The 24,089-nt window shown below is 40.3% G+C and overlaps 1 protein-coding gene across 7 annotated transcripts in view; it reads left to right on the top strand.

The window, feature by feature from the left end:
- Positions 1–1,119: 1,119 nt before the first annotated feature.
- CFAP206 (cilia and flagella associated protein 206) overlaps positions 1,120–24,089 on the top strand; it is a 38,022-nt gene continuing 15,052 nt past the window's right edge. For 3 of the 7 annotated variants that reach the window (XM_028494667.2, XM_028494664.2, XM_028494668.2), the window contains exons 1-7: positions 4,502–4,663; positions 5,289–5,401; positions 7,339–7,422; positions 10,298–10,388; positions 12,663–12,851; positions 13,856–14,014; positions 15,089–15,297. In XM_028494667.2, coding sequence (XP_028350468.1) covers positions 4,585–4,663; positions 5,289–5,401; positions 7,339–7,422; positions 10,298–10,388; positions 12,663–12,851; positions 13,856–14,014; positions 15,089–15,297 — 924 coding nt within the window. In that variant the 5' untranslated portion in view covers positions 4,502–4,584. Of the gene's footprint in view, positions 1,300–2,153; positions 2,377–3,687; positions 4,042–4,501; positions 4,664–5,288; positions 5,402–7,338; positions 7,423–10,297; positions 10,389–12,662; positions 12,852–13,855; positions 14,015–15,088; positions 15,298–24,089 lie in introns of those variants that run through there. The other 4 variants (XM_028494665.2, XM_024116816.3, XM_007104017.4 and 1 more) reach the window with 4 other exon arrangements.

Raw genomic sequence — 24,089 nt, 5'->3', positions numbered from 1 at the left:
ATGCCTCTGATTCTTCTCCTGGGACCCAAGAGCTAGCCAGGGTATGTTCTTCTCATGACAATGACACAAGCTCAAGAGGGGAAGAAGAAATGTGGGGTCTCTTAAGGCCTTGACTCTGAACTTGATACACTGTCACTTCCATACATCCCATTGGCCAAAGCAAGTCATATAGCTAAACTCAAAATCAAAGGGCAAGGAAGGATACTCCACATAAGTCCATAACAAGGGTGTGCGTGCAAGGAGGAGTGAAGAATTAGGGCCAATTATTCAACGTAGCACAAAAGGCTAAATAATACTTCCAAAGTCACACCTCTTTTAGGTAGCAGTTAGGGATTAAATTTGGCTGAATGTAGCAGAAAACCTAAACAATGAGATAGAGGTTTATTTTCTCTGACGTTATGGGAAGTCTGGAGGTAGCCAGTCAAGAAGACTGATATGGCTGCTCTGAGATATCACCAGGAGCTCAGGCTCTTTTGTAGATTTTTGTTTCCTCATCGTTAAGCTGTGGTTCTCATCTTCATGTTCACAATAAGGCTGCTGGAACTTCAGCCAGTACATTCTCATTTCAAGTACAAAGAAAAGGGAGGGAGATAGACATAAAAATGAAAGGGCTTTCTCTGCCTCTCCATCCAGTGATTCCACTTACATCTCATTGGCCAGGACCATGTCAAAGGTCACCCCTAGCTGAAAGCGGGGGGGTGTTGAGATAGCTTTATTTTTTTCTTTCAGAATAGAACATTGTCATTTACAACACAATCAGGGTTGGTAAGGGAGAAGAACTTGTATATTAGGTAGGCAACTAGCAGTATCAGACACACTCAGGAAGTATTTGTGCCAGGATTTGCCCATTAGTATAAAATTATACCTTAGGGGCTTCCCTGGTGGCGCAGTGGTTGAGAGTCCACCTGCCGATGCAGGGGACACGGGTCGTGCCCCGGTCTGGGAAGATCCCACATGCTGTGGAGCGGCTGGGCCCGTAAGCCATGGCCACCGAGCCTGCGCGTCTGCAGCCTGTGCTCCGCAACGGGAGAGGCCACGACAGTGAGAGGCCTGCATACCGCAAAAAAAAAAAATAATAAAATAAAATAAAATTATACCTAACATGATGGAATTATTCTTACCATCTTAAAAAATATTTAATGTTCTTTTTTCTTGTTTGGTTTTTTTTGGCCATGCCACGCAGCCTGCAGGATCTTAGTTCCCCAACCAGGGATTGAACCTGTGCCCCCTGCAGTGGAAACATGGAGTCTTAACCACTGGACCACCAGGGGAGTCCCCCAAAATATTTACTATTCTAACGTAAGTAATATATGCTCATGAAACACATTTTGGTAGATGTCTTAAAGTATAAAGAAGAAAACAGCCATGCTCTCATTGCCTAGATATAACCACTGTTAAAATTTTGCTATATCACTTTCTTTTTTGTTGTGTTACTTTGTGTATTTACAGTTTCCAAATTGGGCTCAGTCTCTACGAATAGCTAGTCCTCTCATTTTTTTCTCTATTTTGTTTTATAGATCATAAGACTATATACTCATTATAGAAAATCTAGAAATCCATAAAAGTATAAAGGAATAAAAATAACCCATACTCAGATAAGTAATAAAGTAATAAATAAATAACTTACTCAGATCCACACACTGCTAAGGATATTGGTAAATTGACTTACACACTTTTTATATATTATGTATATATGTATATGAATATAGTTGAGATCATACTGTATATATATTTTGCATTTGGCTTTTTAAAAATATAAGACAAACACCAGGTTTTTACTGACATTTTAAATGCCTGCCTAATGTTTTACTTTATCAACATTCGTTAAATCTCAGGTGTTTGTATTTCCAGTGTTTTGCTATTATGTATCTTGCTACTCTAAAAATCTATTTTTGCACAAGCTTCATCCACATTCTACAAAAGTTTTCTAGAAGGGGAAGATAAATAATCCTCTTATACTATGACTTGTGTATTTTTTGTGTTGATTCATTTCCTAATAATTTGTGAATGTCCTTAAGTAAAGTTTATTTGGTATATTTGCTTGCAATTTGAGAAAAATTACTGGCAGTAGCCTTTTTAAAAATAAAACTTTGTTGTTTGATTTTCTGCTTCTAATATCATTTTAATGCTGTTTCGTACTTTCATGTCAGTAGGTGGACCTAACGAACATGACTGTTAAAGGGCAAAACCTCATTATTCCATCTCCAGACTCGGATGTGTTGTATGTGCTTCTAGAACGTGCAGTTTTCTCTTCTGGCATCTTGGGCTATCCTATTACTGACTTCCTTTGAACAAGAGGACATGAAATTAAACTGTGATCCTTCTTTTGTTTTTTTAAAAACTAGATACTAATGGAAGAAATTTTCACATATTGAGGTATGGGGAAAGTCATCCTGGCTTATACGTGATTTAACTTGAATTTTATGCTAACTAAAACAGCCAGTTTGTGGCCTATCAAACATACACTGTACCTCTGCTTTTTTTTTTTTTTTTTTTTTTTTTCGGTACGCGGGCCTCTCACTGCTGCGGCCTCTCCCGTTGCAGAGCACAGGCTCTGGACGCGCAGGCTCAGCGGCCATGGCTCACGGGCCCAGCCTCTCTGTGGCATGTGGGATCTTCCCGGACCGGGGCACAAACCTGGGTCCCCTGCATAGGCAGGCGGACTCTCAACCACTGTGCCACCAGGGAAGCCCTGTACCTCTGCTTTAATCATTAAAGAAAAGTGCATTGACCCTATCCGTGTTAAAATTAGAGCTCTTTCCTTGGCAGCCGACGCTGGTACTCCTTCAATGATAAGACTTCCTTCCTGGTGCCAAGGCCATACTGACTGGCTGTGTACATGCTAATCTGTTTTTTTGAAACCTTGAAGGAATGCATCCCTGACTTGTTTGATATTCTTTGTTCTGACAAAATATAAAACTGTTGCAAACCATGCTTTTCAGGAGCAATTCCTCAGAGTTATCTGAGAGGCTGTGTCCAGGGCTGTAGGCCTCAGTTAAAACTCTTTTCTGTTCCTGTTATGGACTGTTTATTGATTATTTCCAGCAACAATACTTTTATATGCACTGCATTTCTCAAGAATACAACCCTTCCGTTTTCCCATCTCTAGGAACTGGCCTCTGCTCGCCTCCCACACTGTATCCCCTTTTTTTTAAAGGCTGCATAGGTTTCCATTCCCTTTTTTTTAAAGGCTGCATAGGTTTCCATGCTACCAAGTTAATACTCTTGTTTAAGAAATCATGTGTTTGACACCCTTAACCCACTGAGGTGTAGTGAACCTGTTTTCTTCTGCCTGGGATTTGGGTCCCTCTGTAGTTTTTTTTTTTTTTTTTGGCTGTGTTGGGTCTTCATTGCTGCACATGGCTTTCTCTAGTTGCGGCGAGCGGGGGCTACTCTTCATTGCTGTGCATGGGCTTCTCATTGCGGTGGCTTCTCTTGTTGAGGAGCACGGGCTCTAGGCACGCGGGCTCAGCAGTTGTGGCTTCCCAGCTCTAGAGCGCAGGCTCAGTAGTTGTGGCACATGGGCTCAGTAGTTGTGGCGCACGGGCTTAGTTGCTCCGTGGCATGTGGGATCTTCCCCGACCAGGGATCGAACCCGTGTCCCCTGCGTTGGCAGGCGGATTCTTAAACACTGCACCACCAGGGAAGTCCATGGGTCTCTCTGTATTTGCTTGTCTTTGTTTTATAAAGTTATTCTCGTCCATCCTCCCGGGAAAGGCTCTCAAGCTTGGACCCAGCCACGCCTCCCCACCTTGGCCCTACCCACATCCTGGTCCCGCCCCCTTCGGGCCCTAGCGTTCGGTTTCCATGGTTACACCCCCTGCCTCCGAGATAGCCCAGCTGCCCAGAAGGCCCCGCAAAGACCCCGGGGAAGAATTGGGTAGACGCGGCTCCAGCTCTCCATTCCGGCCAAGATCAGCCCATTCGAGGCTCCGCGCCCTTGAGCCCGGGGTGTACCCCGCGAGGAAGCGAGCGTGGGGCCGTGGACAGAGCCTGGGCCGCTGGAGCATCCCGTCTAGCCTGGTTGAGGCTGAACTGTCGGTAAGGACTCCTTTCGGGGCGCCGCGGCTGAACGGAAATAGCGGTCACTTCCGGCCGGAGGCGCCCAGGTCCGGCTTGTAACCCGTAATGCGCCGGCGCCTGAGCCCGCTCGCCGCTGCTTGGGGCCAATTGCACGCCCCAGAAGGCCTGAACATGGGGGTTTAGGCTTCCCTGAGTCAAGCAGGGGCGGGTACTGAGGGGAGTCGTGAGCGGCCCGGGCCCGGCGCCCGAGGGCGCTCGCGCACGCGCACACGCAAGGCTAACCTTTGAGCACGGGCTGGTTAGGAGCTGCTGTTTTAAGCGCTTACCTTCTGCCACGCACTATTTTAACCACTAAATGTATAGAATTCAGTCCTCGCTACAACTCCGGGTAGAGGGTAGTAGTCGAATCTATGTTTTTCAGATGAGAAAACCGCTTCAAAGAGAGGTGAAGCAGATGCCCGAGGTCTCAGCTAGAAAATGGTCGGGTCACGATGGAAACCGGGCAGTCCGGTTTTATTGGACAAGATGACAAGTGTTGTTAACCTTACCTGAACCCTAATAATGCTGAAAGTTAGCTTTATCTACCTGGGATTGCCTTTGTTATTCTCTACATGCTTATTTCCCCTGTGCTCAGTTACTGGTACGAATCAGAAAACCTGATAGCCATTAAAACCCGCCACCTTTTCCTGGTTTATAGTAAATGCAATTAATAACCACGAGTTCATTTTTTTCCGTGATGCATAACTCCTGTAATATTTTTTGCTTTTATGTTTTTAATCAAGAGTCTAAATGCCAACTTGGATGTGCTAGAAAGAGAATTTAGACGATCCAAGCAAGAATTGTTTTCCAAGAGTCATTATAATTATGAAAGGTCATTTAGTGAAAGTGGTGGAATAAGCATTTCCTGTTTCAAGCTGTACTCGGCCGCCTACACAAATGGGAGTGGGGTTTCTCATTAATTCTACTCTTCCCTGCCCCCAATAGTGTTTAACCTTTTTTTAAATTTAAAAATATCATGCTATAAATGTACTTTTGGTGACCACCGTCATTTAAATAAAGAGGGACTGTTTCAATCATTTGAAACATTCCAATTGTTCTCACTGTCATTTTTATAAATATGAAACAAAGAAATGAAAACAGGAGGGGTCTAGATACTCGTAAATACTAATAAGTTAATAAATAATATGAGTTTACAAATATGTTAGTGGTGAAATCTAGGGGAAAAAATAGTATATAAATGCAATTTAAAAAATCTTTTTATTTAGCCAGAATGCCTCCCACTCAGGCTGAAAGTGTTATAAAGAATATCATTCGAGAAATAGGACAAGAATGTGCAGCCCATGGAGAGATTGTTTCTGAAACTCTGGTTGCTTTTATGGTAAGAATGAATATTTTTGTGAATTACTGCTTTATTAAAAAATGTGTTTAAGCGGTGCCCATTTTCCTCTTAAAATTCTGTGGTGTTTTCCTAACTGTTATTCCGTTGAAAACATACTGAGACCGTTGGACAAGTTAGCCAAAAATATTTTTTTAAGTCTATAAAGCATGTTAGTTCTCGCTTTAGGAGACTGATTTAGAAGATCTTGATAAGTTTTAGAAACATCAATAATGTTTTCCTATGTGGGAGCTTTTTTAAGATGTATTTTTGTTCACTGTTGTAAAAATTACTGATTGCCTTCATCTTGGAGAGGCAGCAGTGAGCGATGTCATGAAGCGAGATCTTAATTCCCTGCCCAGGAGTTGAACCTGGGTAGCCTGGATGAAAACCAGGAATCCTAGCCACCAGACCAGCAAGGGCTAGAGGCTAGAAGCTATTTTTCCCTGGCTCTTGCCCCCAGTGGAAAATGCATTTCTCACGGAGGCAAAAACTGTAAAAACAGGTAGAAAGTTTATTATTAGAGACACAGCACAACAAGTGGGAGAGCACACAGAGAAACAGTTTGTTTAGTTAAGACAGAAGCTAGGCAGGGACTTCCCTGGTGGCGCAGTGGTTAAGAATCCGCCTGCCAATGCATGGGACACGGGTTCAAGCCCTGGTCCCAGAAGATCCCACATGCCGCGGTGCAGCTAAGCCCGTGTGCCACAACTACTAAGCCTGTGCTGTAGAGCCCACAAGCCACAACTACTGAGCTCATGTGCCGCAACTAGCGGAGCCCGTGTGCCTAGAGCCTGTGCCCTGCAACAAGAGAAGCCACCGCAATGAGAAGCCCATGCACCACAATGAAGGGTAGCCCCCGCTCGCCGCAACTAGAGAAAGCCCGGGCACAGCAGCGAAGACCCAACACAGCCAAAAATAAACAAACAAATAAATAAATTTATTAAAAAAGGAAAAAAAGAAGTTAGGCAGAGATGCACATCTGGAGAGAAAGGGTGTGGCGTCCTCCCTAATGAGGAGGAGTGCAGTAAACGGACAGTTAAATCATTTATGCAGGTCAGTTCTTCCAGGTCTTTGCCTTCCTTCTGGCAATCATCTTGTTTTTTCCCCCCTGGCTAATTTGTTTCAGGACCCTCTCCCTAGGTGTGCATGCACCTCTCAGCCAAGATGGATCTCGATGCAAAGGCATCTGGGAGAAGCAAGACTCATTGTGGCATGGCATTGTCCCCTGAATTTTGACCCCCAAGGAGACTTTCTGCACACACCTAGTGTCTCCCTTGCCCCAAGGGTTGGGGGGGAGGGAAGCGGAGATCCCTTGATCCTTTACTCAAACAAGTTTGTGCCCCTCTTTGTTCTCGCCATGACTGTTATCTTAAGGCATCCCTAAGAGACAAAACTTAGCTATTTACCCTGTCCCTGTGGTAGCTTCCATTTCGGAGAGTAAATAGGAGACTGATTTTAAATGTCTAACCTGGAGCCCATCTAACTCCTGTCTCAGGAAATGCAAACAGGAGACTAGCTGTAAGTGTCTGGCCTGAAGCCCACTTTTTCCTGCCCTATGAAATGTAAACAGGAGACTAGAGGTAAATGCCTAGCCTGGAGCCCATCTGTCTCCTGCCTCAGTCTTTCTACTCTTGCTTTTGTTTTAACAATACACAATAAAAAATACGATAAAAATATTCAGTTTCCCAATGTAAAATCTAGCCATTGCTTTCAACCTGTCTCTCCATGTCCTTTTTCTAACACCATGTTCAGATTTGATGTTTATTGCTCCCTTTCTTCAGCCTCTAATGAAGGTGTGGATGAATTGGGTTATAAGAAAATCAGCTGAATAATCAACTGCTGGATAGTCAAGAGGCAGTTATTTAAAAAATGGAAAATTGTTAAACTAATTTTGTAGTAACATGAAATAAATTTAATGGACTCTTTCCTACTCTCAGGTGAAAGCTGTTGTCCTGGACCCAAGTAATGGCTTTAACACAGATAGAACTCTCATAAAAGGTGATGTGCAGAAACTTGTAAAGGTGATTATCCAACAGTTCTCAAATTTTGAATTATTTGCTTGCAATTCTAAATATAGTATTTGTGTTGGTCAATATTGCCTTCAGCTCCGTGAAAGAAAACCCCACCAAATAGTGGTGCAAACAAATGAGAGGTTTATTTTTTCTCATAAAACGAAGTCTAGAGGTACATAGGCTATTTTTCCTGACTTCCTGGGTCACCATCATGCATGTGTTTTCACCCCAGGGTCACAACATAGCTCTCCCACCTCTAGGCAGGCATAAGGTAAGAGGACAAAGGTCAAAATGTGTGTGCAATTGGGTCTGTCACTTTCTTTTTGGAAAATAACAGGCTTTCCCAGAATCCCTCCCATCTGTTTGCATTTACTGAGTAGAATGATACTGCAAGTGAGCCTGGGATATTGATTTGTTTTTTCTTTCCTTTTTTGGCTGACCAAGTCTTTGCCTTAATCCAGACTGGGGCTTTGTTAGTAAGGAAGGAGGCGTATGGGTACTGGCAGGTGGCAGTGTCTGCCACAGTATTTTAGAGACATCTTGTTATTAATCTAATGTTACATTGAGAACATTATTAACTGGCTTGTCATATACTGTAAAATTATAGTACTAAATTAAGATTCATAAAATTATTGATTCAATGTAATTTGTGTTTTTCAATTCTAAGGGAAAAATTGAACCCAGAGCAAAGAATTCATCGTTAGAATCAAGTAGATGTGCCTGAAAAGCAATTTTAAGAACTAAAGAGGGCAGGAACTGTAGACATTGTTAATTTTTTCATATGTTTTAAGTTTGACTCACTGGATTTAGATGCTTAAATATTTATTTTCTAGATATTCCTCAATGTATTTCCTAAAATTTCAACATTTATCTTTTTTTTCCTGGGCTTAATGATTTTAATTCCCTCCTTCACACAGAAGACGTGAAACAAGCTTTTCCAGACTTGTACGTGATATTTTCTGAGCTCAGACAAATGGCAGAGACAATTTTCATCATCTCCATCTTCTCTCACAGCCAGCAATTCACATAGTGGAGTGCAGGTCTGTCTGCAGATGCTAGAGGGTCAGGAAGAGCTTTGGAAGCTTGGAGCTGGGGAATATGTCGTTATGATAACTGTGAAGAAGAGGCTCCATGATTCTCTAAGGCAGCTGAGAGCTGGGTCTTTCTGTGCTGAATTTGAGAGTGTGGTATAAGGCCTGTTTTTAGCGATAGGGAAAATGACTGATGGTTATTCAGAAATTTGATTGGACAGCCATGGAGGAGAATCAAGGAGGGGCAGAAAATGCTTTTCTCCTTTTCATGGCTCAAGAAGAGTTTTTTTTTTTCCCCCTCCAGCTCAACTAAGTTGGAAAGAATCAAGCTCAATATACTTTTTCTTTAAATTTATTTTTTTATTGAAGTATAGTTGATTTACAATGTTGTGTTAATTTCTGCTGTACAGCTAAGTGACTCAGTCATACACTTATATACATTCTTTTTTATATTCTTTTCCATTATGGTTTATGCCAGGATATTGAATATAGTTCCCTGTGCTCAATATACTTTTAATATGACAGGTACATTAACTGTCAATTTATATAATAATTCAAGTGATAAAGACTTTTTTCTCAATTAAAAATCATGTTATGAGCTAGTCTGTGCATTTGTAAAGTCTGTGCTTGGAACGGCACTTCTCCACCTGGAGGGGTCCAGGCGCGTGGGTCCCCTAAAGGTAGTGTTCCCTCCTCACTCCTGCTTTCCCCTCTTCCTCCTCTCAGGAAAGGAGGGTTGGTGGCCTGGGAGTTGGGTTGAGGGTAAAGCTGTTGATGTGCTCGCTAGCTGCAGACATAATAAAGTCTAACAGGTGAGATGGGGGAAGACTGGACTTGGGGGGTGCAGAAGAGAGAAGAAAAGAAAAATTCAGGCTGATCCTCTATTCTAAAGGGGCAAAGCAGAGAAGGGGAATGAGCCATCTATGTTTGGGGAAAAACAGGAGAAAATGGACCAGAGGAAGAAACTTTGAAACAGAAGGTAGAGCCAGAGAAAGTCTGCGAGTAGGGGACGTAGCTGCGGCAGCTTTTTATAAAATGCACATGACCTCCGTCATCAGCAAAAAAGATTGTTAAGGCTCAGATAAACGGTAATGAGGGGGCTTCCCTGGTGGTGCAGTGGTTAAGAATCCTCCTGCCAATGCAGGGGACACGGGTTCGAGCCCTGGTCTGGGAAGATCCCACATGCCGCGGAGCAACTAAGCCCGTGCGCCACAACTACTGAGCCTGTACTCTAAAGCCCGTGAGCCACAACTACTGAGCCCACATGCCACAACTACTGAAGCCCACGTGCCACAACTACTGAAGCCCACAGGCCTAGAGCCCGTGCTCCACAAGAGAAGCCACTGCAGTGAAAAGCCTGATCACCAGAAGGAAGAGTAGCCCCCGCTCGCCACAACTAGAGAAAGCCCGTGCACAGCAACGAAGACCCAACGCAGCCAAAAATAAATTAAAACAAATAAACAAACACAAACAAAAAAAACAGTAATAAGGAACTTAGGAAGAGCTGTAGACAGGAGCATAAGCTTCATGGCACATTCACCCACATTCAGGCTGCAGAGACTAAGCAAAAGGTCAAGTTCTTTGCCTCCAACTAGACTATTAGTCACTTGGGCATGGTAATATTGGTTAACTCCGGGGGAATAACTTATTACTTAATAAATGTTGTTGGTTAAGTAAACTATAAAGCGTAGAGTCCTCAATGAGAAAAAAAGTAATAAAAATGGTTATTGGTAGATAAATATCAGAAATAATGGCTTTGATGTTGCCCTTTGATTTTGAGAATAACTTTGGAAAATACTTCTGATTGTTTCAGAAAATATAACTGGAAGCATGTATGTGATTTTCTTTTTTAGCTTTGCGTGACTAGGCTATTGGACAGTAAAAATCCTTCCCTGGACACCATTAAGATGCAAGTCTATTTTGATATGAATTATACAAGTCGAGGTAACATATATCTACCGATTTTGATACCCTTTTAAAGAAGATTCATATTGTATGTCAGGTAATAAGGGTGTTGACTTAAAAAATGTTCACAACCTAAAAGTTGAGAGTTATGTTTTATTCAGCGGGAAATTTTAGGACTTCAAGCCCGGGAGACAGCATCTCAAGTAACCCTGAGAGAACTGCTCTGAGGAGATAAGGTTGGGAGCCAGGTTAGGTGGGGGGGTGGAGTCAGGTTATATAGAAGTTATATAGAAGTTTTGCAACAAAGGGCAGATAGTCTGAACGTCAAAAGAGTATTGTTAATTGAAGGAAACTGATATCCCAAATTAAGGAAATTAGGGCTTTTCTTTGTATGAGAAGATGCAAGAGTCTGGGCTCACTGATATGGACCTCAGCTATGTGGAGCCAGTATCCTGTGTTTTCACATCCTGAGTTTCCTCAGGGCTCACCGTGGGGAGTGGCTGCAGTCTGATGGCTGCTAGACGGCAGGTATTCTTTCCCTCCTGAGTTCCCTCAGGGCTCAGCAGCTCACACTGGAGGGCTGCCAGTGCTGATGACTGTGGCATCCTTTGTTTACTGATGTGGCAGGAACTATTCCATTTCTCAAGGGCTTCATTTGGTTGACCAAGAACAATTTAACTTTTTTGTTTATCTTTGGAAATTTTTTCCAACTTTGAAGAATGTAATAATGTTGGAGATGCTAAATGAGAAGAACACCAATGGCCTTTGTGAGTGTCAAAAGTTTCCAAGTCTATTGTGTTTTGACTATTATACCACTAATACATAATAACTTAAATTAAAGCAACCAGCTCACTGAAGTTAAATTTTTTAATTTGCTGATTTTATTTTTCCTGGTTTATATTATTATCGCATAATGCTTACCTAAATTATGTAACTTACCCAAAAATGAAGTGACTGATGGGAAATTTAAGCTTAGAACATATTTCCTTATGTAAATAGTTTCTTACATACATCAAAAATAAACTGGAAACAGAAAAAAGGAAATGAAATTTCTCTATAGACTACACTGCCTCTGCCCCACTGTAATTCAATCATTATTAACCATTTGGTGATTTTTGTTGTCTTTTTTTCCCTCTCTGTATTAACCTTTCAGTTATGCTACATGTGTAAAATCATATATCTTGCTTTTTTGATCAATAATAATATTTTAGAACAATAAATAATGGAATTGATGATGTAATTTAGATTTTTCTTAATTTCAAAGTTTGAGTTGTTTTTGTGGCAAGATTATAGCTGTGAACTGGGCATGGTTGATATGTTAATTATTGCCCTTGTTATAGGGTGTCTTATTGACTTAGCTGCAAGAATTATAGTGCTGGTGAACTGTGGCTCCTTCCACGATTAAGCCTAAACCTCACTGTATTACAGGAAGAAGGGAGAGGGATACCATTCCTGATGCAACATCATATTACAGTAATGATAGTCAAAGGAAATTTATCTAGAACTAAAATAGAAATACACATAATTGAAGAGGAATATTTATACTACCTATATGGATATTTATATTAGATGTGTTTACATACAGTATACTACACCTACTTACCTAGAGAATATAGATAGTACAATATTTATACTGTATGTGTTTATAATATATATTATAAATTGTCTTGTGTACTTTCTGCTTAAGTAGGAGGTTTTAGCCCTATCTACTGTTACGTTTGGATTGTCTGTTTAAAGGCTTACGTGTTTTGATAAAGCATGCCATTTAAATCACGGTAGTAAATCCTTCCCACTAGATTTTTGTCTTGAGGTTACTTTCTGGCCACTGTGTATTTTTGCGTACTACATCTTACGAAAATACTTGTTTTCATGCAGTAGAATTGCCATACCAAGCCATTTTTTCCTCTGGTCCTATTTTCTTTTTTAAAAAATTTTATTTATTTATTTATTTTTTATTACTATTATTTTTTTGGCTGTGTTGGGTCTTCGTTGCTGCATGCAGGCTTTCTCTAGTTGTGGTGAGCGGGGGCTGCTCTTCCTTGCAGTGCGTGGGCTTCTCATTGCCGTGGCTTCTCTTGTTGTGGAGCATTGGCTTCAGTAGCTGTGGCATGTGGGCTCAGTAGTTGTGGTGCATGGGCTTAGTTGCTCCGCGGTATGTGGGATCTTCCTGGACCAGGGCTCGAACCTGTGTCCCCTGCATTAGCAGGCGGATTCTTAACCACTGCGCCACCAGGGAAGTCCCTGGTCCTATTTTCTTATGTGAGAAGAATTCTAAGTATCAATATATGGAACATTGTCCTTTGCCAATTTTAGAGGAATTTCTCGAAGAACATCACCGGGTTGTAGAGTCTAGATTAAGCTCTGTTAGCAGAGAAATTACAGATAGTCGAGCATGTGTTCGAGAAGAGCTGGAAAGCCTCTACCGCAAGATTGTCAGCTACGTGTTACTGCGCTCTGGGCTGGGGTCCCCAACAGACATCAAGACTGTCAGAGAGGCAACAGGTAAAAAATATACACCATTTTCATTCCGTCCATGAACATACATGAACATAGTATCTTATAAAATATGTTGAATTATAAGTATTGAAGATTGAAGTTATCTTCTTTTACCTGAAAAAAAATTAGCACAAATAAGAGGTTAAAACTTAACCCAGATTTTTCTTACACAGTGTATCAACACTAAAACTCAAGTAGCACTTTTGGGAAGTGGATATTGTTAATCTTCTTAGAGCTGTGTGTACCTAGGGGCCTATTACCCCTCACTGCAGAAACATTGGCAGTATGATTAACCAGGCTGACTGGGGAACGGGGACTGCTGGGAGAGATTTCCTACTGATGAAAGGAGTTGAGTCTGTCACCTAGGATGGATGATGCGAAGTAGCACTGTTATTTTTTTTTTTGCGGTACGCGGGCCTCTCACTGCTGTGGCCTCTCCCGTTGCGGAGCACAGGCTCCGGCCGCGCAGGCTCAGCGGCCACGGCTCACGGGCCCAGCCGCTCCGCGGCATGTGGGATCCTCCCGGACCGGGGCATGAACCCGCGTCCCCTGCATCGGCAGGCGGACTCCCAACCACTGCGCCACCAGGGAAGCCCGGCATTGTTTTATCCTCAGGAAATACTTGCCCACTTTCATACTTTAAGATAAGGAATAGGCAATATCTCTAATCTTCCCACAGCTTTCTTCCATAATTATTTTAAAGCATCATTTTTTTTCTACTTAGAGCCCTAATTAGAAAGCTTGTTTTAATGCCCACTGCCAAAAAATTACTGATGAATGCTTGATTATGAAAATAGTCGTGAGGCAATGGCATTATTTTCAGTAGCTCAGCTTTCTTGATAAATGCTAAATTTTGCCATGTATTCTGGAATCAGGTATCAGACATTTAAAGAATCATCTAAGTGACTCTATAAAGACAAGCCCCTTAACTTTCTGCTGAAAGGAACTTGTTTTTTACGTTCTGATATCTTTACTTACCTTTTTGTTGTCTTTATTGTGGTCTGTTTTAGCTGCCCTACAGAGTGTTTTTCCTCAGGCTGAGCTTGGGACATTTCTAACTCTTTCTAAGAAGGACAAAGAACGCCAGCTGAAAGAACTCACCATGATTGTTACTGGAATTCGTTTATTTAACCGAGACTGTGGAAAGGGAGGAGAAGGCATTGATGACTGTAGGTATATCATTCAGTTAATTCTATAGGTTAGGTAAGTTTAAAATTTAATGGGAACAGAGGAAAATAATTCACAGTACACCACTGGCATTCTTAAAGGTTTGCAGTTTTGACCATATCTTAGGTACAGCTACTGTTCATAATGTATAGTAATTTTTCATTTTATTGGGGCAAGACCTTAAATTTTATGTATCATGAAGCTAGTATGGGAGCATGAATCAGTAAAAGGATTGAGAGGGCCTTCTGGAGGCCAGCCTCCCCAGTTCAGTGGGGCTTTGTGTTCTTTACTCCAAGTCAAATAACCAAAAGGGAATAAAATTCAGTGATTTAAAAAATAAAAATCACCCTGAAAAGCAAACCATTGTTGATGTGGTTAATGGAATGAAATGGTCCAAGAGGAGATATTTGCAAGTCTGTAAATTCAGGAGCCTCTACTATGCTGTTATATACTTAATGCATTCATTATCTGTAAGTTTGAAAGTACTCATTGAAATATTTGCTCAAAGACCTACGAGTAGAAGTAACTTCCTTATGCATTTGGTACACACGTAGGCCCACTGAGAAGGTGTTAGTGTCTTTTTACCAGATCACTGATCTAGTACAATAAGGTAATTTTTTTTGCAGTTTAAAAACTGTTCTAAAAAGTCAATTCCCATTCTTCATAAAGTTTCCTGTCTTGCTAGACAATTCTGTTATTTTTCAGTATCCCAGTATCCCAGTGAGTTTCTTAAGTGGTACACTTTTATTTTCTTTTTTACCAGTAGTAAAGAAGATACACAGAAGGAGAGATACAGTGGCTTTTCTAGAGGCACATAGTTAATACAGCACATAACACCAACGCCTGTCTATTCTTTAGCATCTTCTATATTTTAGTAGCAAAAGCTGATCTGCTTTAACTTTTGGTTATTATTCTGGCAATGTCTTTTTTTTTTTTGAATATGCCTCCTGATTGTTAATTTGGTTGAGGAAAAAAACTAACTCAACCTAATGTTTAAATATGACCACTTTCTAGGCTTTTTCTTCTGAATCTTTTTAGATTGCCTCATGTCTCTCTTATTATACCTCTCAAACCAGTGCCAGCTATTCTACAGGAAGCAATTCCAGCCACCACTCAGCATATTGATTCCCAACTTGAGGTGGTCCAGGACCAGGCATACCGCTACACAGCCATCCTTGAGAAAGCAGTAAAGAACCCACTCTTGAGTCGAGAACTTCAGCCCTATATGTTAAAAGAAGCACTATATAACGTGCGACAATATGAGATCTTCCTTCAGATCATTTTGGTGAGTTAATGTCCTAAGAGCTGGTCTTTCCCACAGAATGCAGCCTCTTTGTATATATATTCTTTGCTTTGAATTAAATATTTAGTTTAATTTTTAAAAAACCCACTGGTTAGACAAAGATTTTTTTTAAAGTAGAGTTGATTTACAATATTGTGTTAATTTCTGCTGTACAGCAAAGTGATTGAGATATATATATATACACACACACACACACACACACACATACACACACATTCTTTTTTTGTATTCTTTTCTATTATGGTTTATCATAGGATATTGAATATAGTTCCCTGTGCTATACAGTAGGACCTTGTTGTTTATTGCCACCTCTTTATATAACATGGGGTGAAAACAAAGATAGAACCAGGTCGTTGATAAAGAAGGCAACCTTAATAACTGCTCAGTATATATTCATCTGTAGGATCAAGAACTAAAATAGAAATGGGAATGTTGGATGTTGATTTTAATGAAGATGTGTTGGCAGGAATGGATTTTTGGTAGTTGATTCTCTTTGTTCCTTGGTAATATGATTGTTGCATGGTTGCCGTAGTTAAGCGGGTATGTGTATATATATAAGCAATGCTGCATTGTTTGCTTTCATTCAGAGCAAGTGTCTAACATATAGTTTGGCAGGTTGTTGGCACTCAAAGAACTTTCATGTAATTATTTGTTCTAATTGTAAAAATTGGTAGAAAAGATTTTTATTTCTGATGTTTTTAGATCTAATGAACAAGCTAAACACTATCCCCAGAGAGCTGGAAAATATGAAGTAGTGATTTTAAACTTTTTTTTAAAGCAGCAGAGCCCTTTCAGATGGAAAATTACTCAAAATCCTAAAAATATAAAGCAAGTATCTAGATGAAAGGATTGGAGGACCTTTTCACCAAGGAGCATCCCCAAGCCACCCTAAGATTCCAGGGAACACAGTTTGCTAACCATGTCATGGCAGCAAGCTATGTTTCCACCAGTTACTGTTTTGTTTCTGTTTTCTTCCCCTACCTGTATTGAGGTATAATTGACAAAGTTGTAGGATATTTAAAGTGTATAGTGTGATGATCTGATATAAATACATATTGTGAAAGGATTCTCCTACTGAATTAATTAGCACATCCATCCCCCTGGTCACTGTTTACCTTCACACAGCCTCTATTTTCCAAAAACTGTAAGACTGCAGGATCAGTGGAACTGTCTTGTACAAGTGAATACTAATGTCTTGAGGGATAGAACAAGCTGTATTCTGCCCCCTCTTCATTTTCACTTGTGTCTTAATGACTCACTACCACTTTTGGCTGCACTCAATCTGTCTTCTCTCCTTACCTCTGCTACAGAGAATAGAAAGATCACATCCAGAAGACATGGCTTCATTGCAACAAACTAGGAGTGGTCCTCACAGCTGACCTACTATCTAATTGCCTTCAGAAGGGAGGACTATAAATCAACTATTGAAAACAAATCATTCTTTAGGGTACATGTTCCCCTAACACTGACTTGTGGCTAGCAGCCTTATGTAACTAGTAAGATACTAAGAGGATTTCACGGTCAGTTTATCTTGAGTGCATACAGGTCCACAGGAGCAGAATCTCACATTTACTTTTGTCATTTATGTCCAGAAGGCATATTATAAGAAAGAACTTTGGGAAACTGTCACACGTACTGTAAGGATGTTGTAGAGGACATTGTTCATTATATAGTATTTTCTCACAGCTTTCACTCATGAAACATATTCAGCCAACTAACTGACGGTCTTATATTCTCATTGGAGTTCTTACTCTCAGAGCTAGAGGGACAGGTAATAGAGTATAGAAATCATAAGTGTGGGTCCTGCATCCAGACTGCATGGGTTCTAATCCCGACTTTGCCACTTATGAAATCTGTGTCCTTGATGAAGTTGCTTGACTTCTCTGTGCCTTAGTTCCCACATATGTAAAAAGGGGTTATTGATAGTCTCCACTAGGTAAATAAGGTAGAACAGTGCTTGCAGACAGTGAGAGCTCAGCAAACGGATGATGATGATGATCATGACAGTGATGACAGTGTTGATTACCATCATCATCCTCAGGGCATTAGCAGACAGCTCTGATTTCATCTCAGTAGGGGCACAAGCTGAAGACCTCTTATTTTTCTAGACAGTATCTCCTTTCCAAGCCCTCTGTTGCTCGTGTTATTAGAAAGTTCACATTCTGATCTTAACACTCTTTATGACTGTCTCATACTCCTTTCAGTCAGGGTCAGGATGAGTTTTCTTAACCTTCTGACTTTTTTGCTGCTTAATCAGTGTTTCTTTTTGTTGTTGTTGTTTTAATTTTTATTGAGATATACTTGATTTACAATGTTGTATTAGTTTCAGGTGTATGATGTAGTCATTCAAGTTTTTATAGATTATACTTCATTTATAGTTATTATAGAATATTGTCTACATTCCCTGTGCTGTACAATATATCCTTGTAGTTGATTTTATACATAGTAGTTTGTACCTCTTAATCCCCTACCCCTATCATTCCCTTCCCCCCCCTTTCCAATGGTAACCACTAGTTTGTACTCTATATCTGTGAGTCTGCTTCTTTTTTTAATATTCACTAGTTTGTTTTATTTTGTAGATTCTGCATATAAGTGGTAACATACAGTATTTGTTTTTCTCTGTCTGAGTAATTTCACTAAGAATGATATCTTCTAAGTCCATCCATGCTGATGCAGATGGCAAAATTTCATTCTTTTTTATGGTTGACAAGGGTATGATAGTTTTTAGCTATCCAACCTCCCCCATCAATCTACCTTAGTTACAGTTAAGGTTAATCGTTACAGAATGGATACAGTTTAATCATTATTATCACTAGGTTATAAAATACGTCAGTTTATGTTTAGCTGAAAGCGGGGCTCTCACTGTTGTGGCCTCTCCCGTTGCGGAGCACAGGCTCCGAACGCGCAGGCTCAGCGGCCATGGCTCACAGGCCCAGCCGCTCTTCGGCATGTGGGATCCTCCCAGACTGGGGCACGAACCCGTGTCCCCTGCATCAGCAGGTGGACTCTCAACCACTGCGCCACCAGGGAACCCCCTGAATGCTCTTTTTTAAAGTCACATTATTTGAACAGATATTAATATGCTTTTTTGAAGTATTGATTTTGATGCAAAATTTTTCTCTTGACAATGCTACATTCAGTTTACATAGACATTTGAAAAATCCAATTATAGCTTGGGTAAGATAGTGAGTTATTATTTTTTGATCAGGACTTTATCTGCTGCAGTGAACAAATCAAATACTCTGGAAAAGAAAAGGAAGGGGTGATTGCAGTCTTGTTGACTGTCTTAGCTGAGAGAATTGAATTCCTTCCTCCGTGGGCTTTTGAAGAGCAAGTCAGTCACCATAGAGAGAAAGCCACTTATTATTATCGTGCAAGTAAATGTTGCATGACACACAACATTTCTTAAAATATGTAAGTCAAGACTTTTGTACACTTCCTCCCCCCAAGCTATGTCTGTCTGCAGGGCCCATTCGTAGCATAGATTATACAGGACTTCTTGATTTTTCTGATAATGCAAGTAAGATATCAGTTAGGTGGAATTTGTGCTTGTTTTAGACTTGTTGAAAAATGTCCATGGAAGAAAGTATGAAAAACTTATAAGTTAAAAAGTGGGGGAGAGGAAGAAGAATGCTAGGTTCACATGCTTTCTCCAAGCATTTTTTGGACTGCATTATGATAAGAAAGTTGAAGTGACTTTATTCTTATTTTTTTTCTCCAGCAATCTCATTAGAAATATCTTTGTGTTAGGATGCTGTCAAGTTCGTGGTGGCAGATACAGGTTTTTCAAAATGTGAATTTTATCATTGGTAACAAAAACTATCGTTTTCCTGAAGTGACAGACTCATTTCATTCACTCTCAAGAAAATATCTTCCAACGGCTAAGGCTCAAAAACCATAGTTTGTCTGCCAGTTGTTCTTTCAAGTAAAAATGCTGTTCTACTGGAGGGGGAAAATGGCTAGTTCAGCTTGCAATACAGTCATGTAGGAGAACTGTGTGCTTTATATATACTTTCTGTTTGATCACACTGATTATTAAAAAGCTGTGCACTTGGACTTCCCTGGTGGCGCAGTGGTTAAGAATCCGCCTGCCGATGCCGGGGACACGGGTTCGAGCCCTGGTCCGGGAAGATCCCACATGCCGCGGAGCAACTAAGCCCGTGCGCCACAACTACTGAGCCTGCGCTCTAGATCCCGAGAGCCACAACTACTGAGCCTGTGGGCCACAACTACTGAAGCTCACGTGCCTAGAGCCCATGCTCTGCAACAAGAGAAGCTACCACAATGGGAAGCCCGTGCACCACAACAAAGAGTAGCTCCTGCTCACTGCAACTAGAGGAAGCCCACGCAAAACAACCAAGACCCAACACAGCCAAAAATAAATAAAATAAAATAAATTAAAAAAAAAAAAAGCTGTGCACTTAAAGGTCAAAATTCAATCAAATTAATACATTTTACTGCATCATCAAGGATAGTGCTAAGTGAAACTAAGCTTTTTTTATTGAGATACATTTGACATGTAAGATTATATTAGTTTCAGATGTATAACATAATGATTCCATATATGTATATATTACAAAATGCTGACCACAATAAATCTAGTTAAATTCTTCGCCACATATCATTACGTTTTTTTTTCCTTGTGATGAGAACTGTTAAGATCTACTCTCTTACTAGCTTTCAAATGTACAATACAGTATTGTTAACTAGTGAGTCACCATGCTGTACATTACATCCCCACGACTTATTTATCTTATAAGTGGAAGTTTGTACCTTTTGACCCCCTTCACCCATTTTGCCCACTCCCATCCCCCTCCCCTACCTATGGCAACTACCAATCTGTTCTCTGTATCTATGAGCTCAGTGTTTTTTTTTTTAAAGTTTCCACATGTAGCAGTAAGGTCCTATTGTGTATAGCACGGGGAATTATATTCAATACCTTGTAATAACCTATAATGGAAAAGAACCTGAAAAACTTTTATATGTATGACTGAATCACTTTGCTATACATCAGAAACTAACACAACATCGTAAATCAACTGTACTTCAATATAAAAAAAAGATTCCAGGGACTTCCCTGGTGGTCCAGTGGTAAAGAATCCGCCTTGCAATGCAGGGGACACAGGTTCGATCCCTGGTCAGGGAACTAAGATCCCACATACCGTGGAGCAACTGAAGCCCCCGTGCCACAACTAGTGAGCCTGCGCACCTCGACTAGAGAGCCTGTGTGCCACAAATGACAGAGCCCACGCGCCCTGGAGCCCGCACACCACAACCACAGAGCCCACCCGCCCAGCCTGCGTGCCACAACTAGAGAAGAGAAAACCCGCATGCCACAATTAGAGAGAAGAGAGAAGCCTGCACGCCACAACGAAAGATCCCGCGTGCCTCATCAAAGACCCCACGTGCCGCAACTAAGACCTGATGCAGCCAAAAATAAATAAATAAATTAAAAAAAATAAATCTTTAAAAAAAGAATAAATAAAAACTAAAAAAGAGATTCCACATATAAGTGAGATCATATGATATTTGTCTTTGTCTGACTTACTTCACTTAGTAAAATTCCCTCAAGTTTCACTTTTGTTGCTGCAAATGGCAGGATTCCTTGTAAATAATGCTGCAATGAACATGGGGCACATATATCTTCCTGAGTTAGTGTTTTTGTTTCCTTCAGATAAATTCCCAGAAATGGAATTGTTGGGTGATGTGGTGGTTCCTGTTTTAATTTTTTGAGGAACCTCCCTACTTTTTCCATAGTGGCTGCACCAGGTTACATTCCCACCAACAGTGCACGTGTGTTCCCTTTTTATCCCCACATCTTTGCCAGCGCCTGTTATTTCTTGTCATTTTGATAGTAGCCATTCTATCAGATGCAAAGTGTTATCTCACTGTGGTTTTGATTTTCATTTTCCTGATGATTAGAGATGTTGAGCAATTTTTTGTGTACCTGTTGGCCTTCTGTATGTCTTCTTTGGAAAAATGTCCATTCAGATCCTTTGCCTGTTTTTAAATTGTGTTGTTTGTTTGTTTGTTTTTGCTAATGAGTTGTGTTAGTTCTTTATATATTTTGGATATTAATTCCTTATCAGATACATGATTTGCAAATATTTTCTCCCATTCCATTGGTTGCCTTTTCATTTTGTTGATGGTTTCCTTTGCTGTGCAGAAGCTTTCTAGTTTGATATAGTTCTATTTGTTGATTTTTGCTTTTGTAGCCTTTGTTTCTGGTGTCAAATAAAAAAAAAAACAACTGTCACCAAGACTGAGGGCAAGACCTTACTGCCTATGCTTTCTTCTAGGAGTTTTATGGTTTCAGGTCTTACGTTCAAGTCCTTAATCCACTTTGAATTGATTTTTGTGTGTGGCATAAAATAGTGGTGCAGTTTCATTCTTTGCATGTGGCTGTCCAGTTTTTCCAACACCATTTATTGAAGAGACTATCCTTTCCCCATTGTGTATTCTTGGCTCCTTTGTGGTAAATTAATTGACTATCTATGTATGGGTTTATTTCTGGGCTCTGTATTCTGTTTCATGGATCTGTTGTGTCTGTTTTGATGCCAATACTGTATTGTTTTGATTACTGTGATTTTGTAGTATAATTTGCAATCAGTAAGCATGATGCCTTCAGCTTTGTTCTTCTTTCTCAAGACGCTTTGGCTATTCGAGGTCTTTTGTGGTTTTGTACAAATTTTAGGATTGTTTGTTATATTTATTTGAAAAATGCCACTGGAATTTTGATATGGGTTGCATTGAATGTGTAGGTTGTTTTGGGTAGTATGGTCATATTAACAATATTAATTTTTCTGATCCCTGAGCAGGGAATATCCCTTGCAATGCAGGGGACACAGGTTCGATCCCTGGTCAGGGAACTAAGATCCCACATACCGTGGAGCAACTGAAGCCCCCGTGCCACAACTAGTGAGCCTGCGCACCTCGACTAGAGAGCCTGTGTGCCACAAATGACAGAGCCCACGCGCCCTGGAGCCCGCACACCACAACCACAGAGCCCACCCGCCCAGCCTGCGTGCCGCAACTAGAGAAGAGAAAACCCGCATGCCACAATTAGAGAGAAGAGAGAAGCCTGCACGCCACAACGAAAGATCCCGCGTGCCTCATCAAAGACCCCACGTGCCGCAACTAAGACCTGATGCAGCCAAAAATAAATAAATAAATTAAAAAAAATAAATCTTTAAAAAAAGAATAAATAAAAACTAAAAAAGAGATTCCACATATAAGTGAGATCATATGATATTTGTCTTTGTCTGACTTACTTCACTTAGTAAAATTCCCTCAAGTTTCACTTTTGTTGCTGCAAATGGCAGGATTCCTTGTAAATAATGCTGCAATGAACATGGGGCACATATATCTTCCTGAGTTAGTGTTTTTGTTTCCTTCAGATAAATTCCCAGAAATGGAATTGTTGGGTGATGTGGTGGTTCCTGTTTTAATTTTTTGAGGAACCTCCCTACTTTTTCCATAGTGGCTGCACCAGGTTACATTCCCACCAACAGTGCACGTGTGTTCCCTTTTTATCCCCACATCTTTGCCAGCGCCTGTTATTTCTTGTCATTTTGATAGTAGCCATTCTATCAGATGCAAAGTGTTATCTCACTGTGGTTTTGATTTTCATTTTCCTGATGATTAGAGATGTTGAGCAATTTTTTGTGTACCTGTTGGCCTTCTGTATGTCTTCTTTGGAAAAATGTCCATTCAGATCCTTTGCCTGTTTTTAAATTGTGTTGTTTGTTTGTTTGTTTTTGCTAATGAGTTGTGTTAGTTCTTTATATATTTTGGATATTAATTCCTTATCAGATACATGATTTGCAAATATTTTCTCCCATTCCATTGGTTGCCTTTTCATTTTGTTGATGGTTTCCTTTGCTGTGCAGAAGCTTTCTAGTTTGATATAGTTCTATTTGTTGATTTTTGCTTTTGTAGCCTTTGTTTCTGGTGTCAAATAAAAAAAAAAACAACTGTCACCAAGACTGAGGGCAAGACCTTACTGCCTATGCTTTCTTCTAGGAGTTTTATGGTTTCAGGTCTTACGTTCAAGTCCTTAATCCACTTTGAATTGATTTTTGTGTGTGGCATAAAATAGTGGTGCAGTTTCATTCTTTGCATGTGGCTGTCCAGTTTTTCCAACACCATTTATTGAAGAGACTATCCTTTCCCCATTGTGTATTCTTGGCTCCTTTGTGGTAAATTAATTGACTATCTATGTATGGGTTTATTTCTGGGCTCTGTATTCTGTTTCATGGATCTGTTGTGTCTGTTTTGATGCCAATACTGTATTGTTTTGATTACTGTGATTTTGTAGTATAATTTGCAATCAGTAAGCATGATGCCTTCAGCTTTGTTCTTCTTTCTCAAGACGCTTTGGCTATTCGAGGTCTTTTGTGGTTTTGTACAAATTTTAGGATTGTTTGTTATATTTATTTGAAAAATGCCACTGGAATTTTGATATGGGTTGCATTGAATGTGTAGGTTGTTTTGGGTAGTATGGTCATATTAACAATATTAATTTTTCTGATCCCTGAGCAGGGAATATCTTTCCCTTTATTTATGAGGACTCACTTTGCAACTAAAAATTCTACATGGTTGTGAGCAAGTTCTTTTTGGTAAAATGTAAACAGAGTGATTGTTCTAGGACACTATCAGGAAAAATCAAGAAGTTCTGTGTGCCTAATCTGTGAATGGAGCCTGCAAGCATAGCTTGGGGGAGTAGGTCTGGAGTATGTTTACTTATAGTTTTTAAAGAAGTGTTATGTATTGAA

The sequence above is a fragment of the Physeter macrocephalus genome, chromosome 10, assembly GCF_002837175.3.
Source record: "Physeter macrocephalus isolate SW-GA chromosome 10, ASM283717v5, whole genome shotgun sequence".
Taxonomy (NCBI): domain Eukaryota; kingdom Metazoa; phylum Chordata; class Mammalia; order Artiodactyla; family Physeteridae; genus Physeter; species Physeter macrocephalus.
The sequence above is the reverse complement of the archived record's forward strand: the minus strand, read 5'-3'. Positions and strand labels throughout refer to the sequence as shown.